This window comes from Penaeus chinensis, chromosome 17 (assembly GCF_019202785.1).
Source record: "Penaeus chinensis breed Huanghai No. 1 chromosome 17, ASM1920278v2, whole genome shotgun sequence".
Classification (NCBI taxonomy): Eukaryota; Metazoa; Arthropoda; class Malacostraca; order Decapoda; family Penaeidae; genus Penaeus; species Penaeus chinensis.
In genome coordinates this window covers 11,948,370-11,958,369 of record NC_061835.1, presented here as the reverse complement: position 1 = coordinate 11,958,369, position 10,000 = coordinate 11,948,370, and the positions used below count along the sequence as shown (strand labels likewise).

The 10,000-nt window shown below is 35.9% G+C and overlaps 1 protein-coding gene across 2 annotated transcripts in view; it reads right to left on the bottom strand.

The window, feature by feature from the left end:
• The window catches only part of LOC125033980 (CD109 antigen-like), a 23,535-nt gene that overhangs the window by 13,294 nt on the left and 241 nt on the right, over window positions 1-10,000 (bottom strand). For both annotated transcript variants that reach the window (XM_047625586.1, XM_047625587.1), the window contains exons 2-14: window positions 9,697-9,892; window positions 7,963-8,143; window positions 6,807-6,975; window positions 6,626-6,696; window positions 5,961-6,143; window positions 5,632-5,805; window positions 5,202-5,426; window positions 4,547-4,669; window positions 3,572-3,787; window positions 3,065-3,208; window positions 1,933-2,037; window positions 823-1,023; window positions 295-482 (exon numbers count right to left, since the gene is read on the bottom strand). In XM_047625586.1, coding sequence (XP_047481542.1) covers window positions 295-482; window positions 823-1,023; window positions 1,933-2,037; window positions 3,065-3,208; window positions 3,572-3,787; window positions 4,547-4,669; window positions 5,202-5,426; window positions 5,632-5,805; window positions 5,961-6,143; window positions 6,626-6,696; window positions 6,807-6,975; window positions 7,963-8,143; window positions 9,697-9,884 — 2,168 coding nt within the window. In that variant the 5' untranslated portion in view covers window positions 9,885-9,892. The remainder of the gene's footprint in view (window positions 1-294; window positions 483-822; window positions 1,024-1,932; window positions 2,038-3,064; window positions 3,209-3,571; window positions 3,788-4,546; window positions 4,670-5,201; window positions 5,427-5,631; window positions 5,806-5,960; window positions 6,144-6,625; window positions 6,697-6,806; window positions 6,976-7,962; window positions 8,144-9,696; window positions 9,893-10,000) is intronic.

Sequence of the window (10,000 nt, the reverse complement as noted above, 5' to 3'; positions counted from 1 at the left end):
AAAGAGAGAGAAAGAGAGAAAGAGAGAAAGAGAGAAAGAGAGAGAAAGAGAGAAAGAGAGAAAGAGAGAAAGAGAGAAAGAGAGAAAGAGAGAAAAAGAGAAAGAGAGAAGGAAGAGGTGAGGGAGAGAGAGGAAGCCAGACAGACAGACAGAAAAGTAGTGAATGCAGGATTTAAAGTAAGCAAAGAAAGAGACAGAGATGGTATCAACACAATGCAAAACTTGAAAAAACAAAGAGCTAATTTAACTGGAGCTCTAGTAGTACTTCCAACCCCACCCCTACCTAAACCTTACCTCGTATTATTGGCAAAGGCATGAAGGGAATTCATCACAGAGGCATGGGAGAGCTCATTCCCTCCTCGCATGGCATAGGTAAATTCTCGCACACCTGAAATACCATAAAATGCCCCCGCTGTGCTGTAGGTGCCAAGCTCAACAGTGCGTTTGCTGTGGTCTTTGTCTTGATTGATGACCAGCTTCACCTGTTGAAATGAGTCGTGGTTAGCTCTGGAATTGCATTTCAATGTAATCTTATCTCTACTCTGTAGAATAAATTAGTTTTTAAATCTTTATCATACTTCAAAAGATAAACGACTTTGTCTTTCCCTCATTCTATTCGATAAATATCTATATAAAGCATTCTTTACTTCAAGGGAAAATTTGGTCATGTTGTTCTTATTCAATCAACAGAAATTGCCTTGCATAAATAAAAAGGAAAATAAGAAAACAAAAGAAAACTTGTACTTCATCATCTAAGTCATCACACACCTCAATACTGTACCTGACCAAAACACCTAAACCAAAACTGAACACGATCCTCACCTTATGCCGGGATATTCCATCAACAGGCATTGTAAGGGAGTCGGAGATAATGTCGTGGTTGGGTGTAGTAGTGTACACAATAATCTTAAATGCAGGGGCCATCTCTGAGCTGACAGGCACCGAGACTGTCTTGACGCTGGCTCGACTTGTGCGCTCTAGCACTTCCTTGGCCGCATACAAGATCATCTCCTTTGCCATGATCTGGAATGGAAAGATTTTTTTTAATGAGATCCATCATTGAATTGGTAAAAATATGAGAGAGAGAGAGAGAGAGAGAGAGAGAGAGAGAGAGAGAGAGAGAGAGAGAGAGAGAGAGAGAGAGAGAGAGAGAGAGAGAGAAGAAAAAGAAGAAAAAAAATATAGAAGGAAATTCTTATCTAGGTTTTTAAGGTATACCTTATATACCTTAAAGTTGAAACTGACATGATTGATAGCAATCACGGAAAAAGAATACTGGACAAGCAAACTACTCATTCACAAAAATTTAACAGATAAACAAAGATATGATTAAATATGTCTAATACCAGTAACTGAATAAAATAATAAATAAATAAATATAAAGGACATTAGTACTAGTAGCAGTTTCATGGTTTGGTAATATTTCACTATATATATATATATATATATATATATATATATATATATATATATATATATATATATATATATATATATATATATATATATATATATATAATACACACACACACACACACACACACACACACACACACACACACACACACACACACACACACACACACACACACACACATACACACACAAAACATTTCCCTGCTAAAATTAAGAAGTTTAAAGATGAAGATAAAAAATATGAACACTGATAACAAAACTGATAGCCATCCCCAAGACAGAACAAATAAACTTGCTATAGCAACCACCCAAAACCTAGACCAGTGGTGCATAAAAACAAGAGCAAGGTCATATAACCAAAATATCAAATTACAGTTTTATACAATGCACAAGCATGTAAAGAAAAGAAAGAAAGTAACATACCCAATATTAACTTCTGGTGTTACAACACAGACAGTATATAACCATAAATCATTAAAAAATAAAAAACAAATATCAAAACCACACAAAACCAACCAGATAATGGAATGACTCCATGTTGAAGTTGGACCTCACGTGGAACACCACAAACTCGCCAACACTTGCATCTTTGCTGCTTGTCTCCACTCCAATGTACAGTTTCTGAGGACGATAAAATGATATTAATTATGATAATAGTGAGGGTTTCTGTTAGAGAGAGAGAGAGAGAGAGAGAGAGAGAGAGAGAGAGAGAGAGAGAGAGAGAGAGAGAGAGAGAGAGAGAGAGAGAGAGAGAGAGAGAGAGAGAGATAGAGAGAGATAGAGAGAGAGAGAGAGAGAGAGAGAGAGAGAGAGAGAGAGAGAGATAGAGATAGAGATAGAGAGAGAGAGAGAGAGAGAGAGAGAGAGAGAGAGAGAGAGAGAGAGAGAGAGAGAGAGAGAGAGAGAGAGAGAGAGAGAGAGAGAGAGAGAAAAAAAGGCAGGGGGAAGAAATAGATAAGTAAAGAAAAAAAAAAGGGGCATTTACTGAAATCTGTGGGATGGTGGCAATGGTTCTTAATCACCTCCGAGGCAAATTATAGGTATTTATGTTGGAATGCCGAGTAAGCTCTTGTTAAAAGCTATATATGGACTTTCCTTGCTGAAGGATTTGCCACAGGCAATAACATGTGCAGTGGCTACTAATTTACTTAATTCCTTGCTGATTCTCTTTTATTTTACCCTATTTATTGATCTTTTTTATCTTTTTAATTTTTTAATTAATTAATTTTTATTTTATTTTACTAGTTTGGGTATATATTCATTTTATTTTAGAAAGTAATTCTACCATACTCTTACTCTTCTGGCAGAAACCTAATAATGATGATACTAGCAACAATGCCTAATAGCATCAGTGACCATGAAAACACAAGGTAACAAGATAACATGTATTACTGCCAATATACCCAAAAATATTTTAATCAAAAATAGACAAAGAAAAGACAGAAAAGTAAAAGAGGAAAAACAAAAACAAATATAACAAAAGAAAAGAGAGGGAAAAAAAGTAAATATATAATGAAGCAAAAAGAAAATCATAGTTAAATGGGAAGAAAATAATGAGAAAAAAGGAGATGAAGAAGAGGAAAAAGAAGAGGAAGAGAAAGAAGCAGCTGGACCCACACATGCAAATTCTCTACAATCTAACACTGACCCTGGGTGAATAGTACGCGATGGCCGTGGCACTTGCTGCTGCAATGCTGCCAGAATCATCCTGGTACGAGGCTGTGAGACTGAGGGAAGCTGTCTTCTCTGGCACATCTACCACAAAATGGTATACTCCCTTTTCGCGGTATTTCTGCAGCATGGAAGATTATTCAAAAGCAGTTAGCTATGTATACTGTATTGTGCTAGAGAAAGATGTTGAATCATTTGTCTTCTAAATAGAATTTCTTTAAAGCTTGTATCTACATAAAACCATGAATACTTTTATCTAGTTATTGATGTAACTGTAATTAATAATATAATTCTATTCCATCATTACATTATGGATATTACATCCATTGATGCTATTACCTTTGTCAGAGTTAACATAATACTATTTAAAGAAAAGGATCTTGCTATATCCTTCAACAAGTGAAAAAAAAGTAAACTGAGAAATACAGAAAATATTAAAATAAAAATAAATAAATTAATAAATAAATGGACCAACAAGATTTACCTGGAACTTCTGATTTCGGACAAACATCTCCATCTTCTTCTTCGCCAGCTCGTTCTCGGTAAGGAAGCGACTTCCAGTGTCATAGTCAAAGTTGAAGTTATAGTCATAGTCATCGAGCTTGTAGCCCTCAGCCTGGTAGTCCTGGGCTTTACGGTTGTACTGCCACGACTGGTCTAGGAACTCGCGCTCCTCGTCCTCAGAGTTCACTTGGGGGATCTGGGAAGGCATGGGATGTGTGATAAGGAAAATGAAATGAGAAAAATGCTGACAAAGGTGAAAAATCAGTAACCAAATAAATGAGTGACTGAACTACCAAAAAATAAACAAAAATCTAAATAAATATACATATCTCAATCAATGCATAAACATATTACTTTTGCTTTCTATTTGGGCCCTTGAAATGATATAACAGATATTGCAATGAGAGGCCTATAAAGGGTTTATCTTTTAAGAAGTGAACATTATTCCATTTGAAAATAAAGATTGTGATCATCACTGGCAATTATGCATGATTCGCTATGATTAAAATTCTCATTTGGAAAGATTATCTTACCAAACCAACGTGTCTCCTGTTTACCTTTTTCCTTGATTTTTTAAAATATTTTATGTTATCTTACATTGCTGTTACTAATGTTGATAACATTATGGTAATTATAGTGCCTATAATAAAAACACCATCAATATTAATAGCATTAGTAAACAAAATTTCTTCTGCCAATTCAAGGAAAGGTGAAATCAGGTAAGGTCACGAGGGATACTAAATGACTCCTTTGTGGTACAAGCAGAGCCATTTATGTACAGAGACATTTCACATTTCTGGCAGCATAAAATCCCTCTGGAAATTCACACCTTTCTTTTCATGTTTCAATTTCACAAACAAGACAAAATTGAAGAAATATATAAATAACAAAAAAAAATTAGTTCAACTCACCTGATCTTCAACAGCACCCCAAAAAATCAAGAAGCTTCCCTTACCTCAATATCGTAAACTATTTCCCGAGATCCTGTTTCCAAAACAGCCTCTGCCTTCACAATAAGCTTTGAGCCATGCAGTTTTTCCTCTCCAAGGGGCTCAAGGTCATGATATGACACTGCAACCTGAAGATTAAACATAAAGGTATCTGAGATGCTGACATTTCAGTTTCAGTCTAAACCATCAATTTACTCAAATGCAAGAAATAACACAGAACAGGGACAAGAACATATTGGCAAAGAAGAATCATATGACATATCAGACATTAAGAAAATTCTTAAATAATGACAATCAAAGAGTAATCTAGGCACTAGAACATTAAACAGAGATAATATCAATAGTAAAATAGGGGAAGACTCCAAAGAATAAAGACGATGTAAATAAATACGAGTGGGATGAGAAAGAAAGAAGCAGGAGAAAAACCAAAGACATGGAATGGAGTGGGAGAAGAAAGAAATGCAAGTGAAAAGGGAGGATATAGGAAAAGTAGTAACAAGGGAACAGAAAAAGGCAGACGACAACAAAGAAGAGAGCAAAAAGGAGAAATGAGTACTTCCCTTAAACATATATGAAATCTTTCCACATTCACAACTGGACTAACAATAATCAACCCAACAGCTTCCTAAATGAAAGCCAACCCTCCAATCTGCAACTCACTGTTGCTTCGAAGGGCATTCCTGGCTTGAGGACGTATGGTGGAGAGCCCACGAAACGGCAATTGATCGAGGAGTTGATAATCTTAGCCATGGAGAATCCGGTTTCATTGAGCATCATAAAGGTCTCCTGCACCTCTGCCTCCAGTCGGATTTCAGAACCATCCAGGTCACTAATGCGCTTAGAAAGCTCCTCCATTGGGAAGCTAAAGTCCACCTCACCCTCAAACTGTGGAGATAGAATTATATTATAGGTACAACTGTAACAACACAAAATCAACACCAAAGCAGAACATTATGTGATTGGTTAACTGTAATAAGAATTGTGTCACTGATTCTCTGTATCTGAAATAGGTATGAGTTGTGTTAACTTCACCTCTCTGATATTGCAGTTTAAATCAATCAAAATGAGAGAAAAAGGAGCAAAGACTCACTGGCTCGAAAATCTGCTCTGTGACATAAGTCCAATTAGGATACAGCTTATTCTTCACAAAGAGCTTGAGAGTTGCATTTCCATAAGCTCCCTTGTCGTTGCCAAACTCGCCACCTAGGACACCTTCAATGGCTTCATCTGTGTCTAGGAAATACTTTGGCATGAAGATCTTTACCTGTGGAAGAGATGGAAGAAGAGTGAAAAGAGTAAGATTAGTTGTGATATAAATAAATCTAAAATTGATATTTGCAAATGCACTGACATATAAACAAGAAGAAGAATAGATAAAATAGATAAAAACACGAAACAAAGTCAACAGCAATTACGCACCTCAAAGCGTGGGGTATACCACTTCTCAACTTTAATCCTCTTGATTTCCTCCTGCCCATTAACAAGCACTTTGATGCCCCAATAGCCCACTTTGGGAAGGAACGGCAGAGTGAACTCCATAGACACAACACCTACATTGGTTGGTCTGGAAGGCCAGCGGCGCATCACATAGTTATCCGGGTCCTAAAAGTCACCAGTTGAAATAGGTATTAATAGTAATTAGAATTATAATCATAATTCAAATTGTAAAATAAAATAGAAAGTAAAACTAAATATTTGTCATATTCTTAATTCCAAAAGACAGATTTGAGCAAGTGTGCAATTAGATTTCAATTAGATGGCAATAGCAAATGCTCATAACTGAAGCTGTATTGATAATCTTCATTCTAAAAAACTGAAAAAATAAATAAACAAACAAAATAAAAGTCGTAATATGAATTTTATAATGCAAATTTATTTAAAATATTGATGTAATTGTAATATAAATCACAAAAGTTCAAGAGTAACTGGCTCAAATGTGCATGAAGTTATCTGCAGGTAATTACAAATATTACAGAAAAGATGACATGAATGACAAACTAGTTTTGAATTTATTAATGGTAAGAATATAGGAATATATAACAATGCAAATATGATGCTGCAAACGAAATTACAAACCAACTTACCAGAATATAAACATCCACAGGATCATCATAGGGCTTGAGTTCCGTATTGAGCAAGATGATTCTGAAGCGAACTGAAAGAACGTAACAGCACATCATTATCCAAATATGTGATGCAGAAATAGGATAAAATTTCACACACTGAACACTTTCTTCTCTTTCTCTTATTCCTGACGTGACTCACCAACTTGGTCTCCTGTGTACACAGGCCTGTTCGTCTGGACTAGGATGGTCAGGAAGCGTGTCGAGAAATGTAGACTTGTATCATTGAAGAAGACGGTGCCACCTATTGACCCAGGTATGTTACCTTCCACTCGGAGACGGTAATGCCCATCGACACTTGTTCTGGGAACCTGGAATTGAATTGGAGTCTCTGAGAGCAATTTCTAGTTATGGCATGCTAAAAGATGCATTTTGTGTCACAGGATACATTACGAATGACAGAACTTATTTTGGTTTTGCTATCTCCAAAATGGTATCATATACTCTTTGTCGATTACAAAGCTACTGATTTACAATGAGGTTTCTAAAAACACTCCTTCTAAGAACAATTTCAGTGGGAAGTTTTAACAAAAGAGCTCCTGACAACATGCCCAAGAAAATAAGAATTGCCAGGACTACCTGTGACACTTCAATGAGTCTCAAAAGTCAACAAATTTGACAGGTAGAAAACTGAAACCTTCTGTATAGGAATATAGCTGAAATGCTCTCTTCTAATTACATAATTGACTCCTAATAGGCACCAAAACAAAACAAAACCAAAATTAGGAATCACATGGGATGGTGCTAAGCAATGTGACATTGTGAAAAAGATGCTTTACCTGCATTACATATGACATGACAAGCAACATATCAACTTGGCCAGTGCAGTCACTCTCTAAAAATAAATTGTTTCAACAGAACACATCATTGCAAGGCGAGCTTCATGGCATGATCAGTATGGCATTAGCTTCAGATATAAAAATAATCTGCACATAGTAAAGGTAATCCTACAATTGCTTGTCAAAGTCTGTGGATATGGAAAATTAAACTTGTAGACCTCCTTTTTAATTTATCATCAAATCAGGAACCAGTCTAGCACAATGTGGCCAATACATATAAGATGGATGTTTGTTGGCCTTTACTAGAACGCAAGACCTAAATCCCTTGGCAGAGCAAGAAAGAGATCTATTCTTGATAGTTACCCATATAAATATATATAGATTAAGTCTAATTTTCATGAACATTCTAAATGCAAATTGTTATCATCAAGAAGGATTTTCAGATTTCACAATAATAAGAGTATAACAAATATTTGATGAACACCCTAAAACAATATCACTAATGTTTTCGATAAATACCTGTAAGAGTAAAGTTTCTGGATATCCCTTGATGATATCCTGTTTGGCCGATGCGATTTCCACGCCATCCTTCTGCAGGGATGCACGTACATCGACGGGATGATCTAAGTAGAGGATAGACACAACACAGCGGTATACAGCTCCTGGACGCAGCGTGCGGGGAGCCAAGATCATGTGTGTTCTGGTAAGAGTTGGATTGAATTAGGAAATGGAAGACTATGAATCTTATTTCTGACCCCTATTGCCCTCTCTATTCCACTAAGAACTTTTTGTTTTTTTCAAACCCTCTACATCTCCCATACTCTTTCTCTTTCTTTCTCACTCATCTCTCTTTCTCTTGCCTTAAGTCATGACCCAATGTTTTAAAGCTACTGTCAAATACAAACATCTATGGCCTATCAACTAAACTCATGGCAATGGTATGAATTACAATGCAAATGGTAATCATAATGAAAAAAGTAATGACAACAACCAGACCAGAGATAAGAATAAAAAGGCAAATGCTTAGAAGAAACCTGTAGTGACTTTCAAAAGGAACATTCTCTAACCGTATTGAATGTGTTCTATCCTATTCCACCTAAAACTAGGTGTGTGTACAGGCCTCCACATTACACACTCCAGCAAAGGGCTACACACCTAAACCACTTCTGAACTTACAATAAGAGAGAGTTAGAGAGGTCTACAAGCTCTTTCTTGCCAGAGTATAACTAGTGGAGGTGTTGTTGGTCATAGCTAGAGTGAAAGGCAGGGAGGAAGCCCCATCAATAACAAAGCCAGTGGAGGACTTGCAGTGTCTTCTGAATGTTGTAACTTTTTTTACATTTACCAATAAGTATAACAATAATCAATAATCTTCATACTGACAAGAATGGTAATAACAATAACAATAATCAAATGACAAAATAAATCATTGTTTCAAAATATTTACAATGAAAAATACCACAAATACTAATCACAATAATATCTTTAATAATCAAAATTACGAGACTATTGTTTTTAAAACTGATATCAAGAATTCAGAATAAAACCATTTCCCCTGGTAGCACACTGGTATAAAACAGTTTTTGTGATAAACATTCAAATAACTTTCACTTTGTCTTAGCTCAACATAATACAAAAAAAAATTATGGAATTTGTGTGCTATATATAAACCACCATGTAATAACACTTTGTTGGAGAGAACTTTATCTAGAATACCTTCAATCTGCATGGTCACTTTCATGTAATATTCAAGCCACGCCTTGTTACTGGCTTAATATATTGGGATTACAGGCTAAGTACCTAGAGTGAGTTAAATCATAAAACAATAGGAAAAATAATGTGTACATACACTTCATACAAAATAAACAGAACTTCCATGAATGATTATCTACATGTGAAGTTCCTCTCTGAGATTTGAAGCAAAATTCAGTGTGTGATTTCAATGCCTCAGTAGAGGTGTAACTCATATAATTTTATTTTCTATAAAATAACATTTTGCATTACACTCCTATCTATCTTCTTGATATGTTTTTGTCAAAATAGCTTTGTAATTATATAAATACCCATGAAACAACACCAATACTAATGGTTACATTATAGAAAAAAAATAAGTGCCTAAACCCTAGTTAGTCGTATACAAAACAAAAATATCCTTGCATATACAAACGATTACACTCAAATTACCCAAAGAGAAACAATTCCGAAAACCAGAACAGGCATAAAAAAATATAAAGTTTATAGGCTTATACTCACGGGTGGTTGTACCGATTCCTCATTCGCGGATTATTAAGTTGCAACACGTTCCTCCACCTGTTATCTGAGCCATACTGTATGCTTCTGGGGTCATCATCAGGCCTCCCGAGATCCTGTGCGAAGACGGGAAGAAGGCACAGCAGAAGGAGAAGGAAGCAGGACGTTCCTCCGCCCCGACACAGCGCCATTGTCTCACCTGCAGGAGGTACACTCGTGAGTTCACAACCAACATTCTTATTTTCGCTATTTTCTCGTTCTTCTCTCACTCTTAAAGTATTTCCACCAACTCGGATTTAAGAGAAGT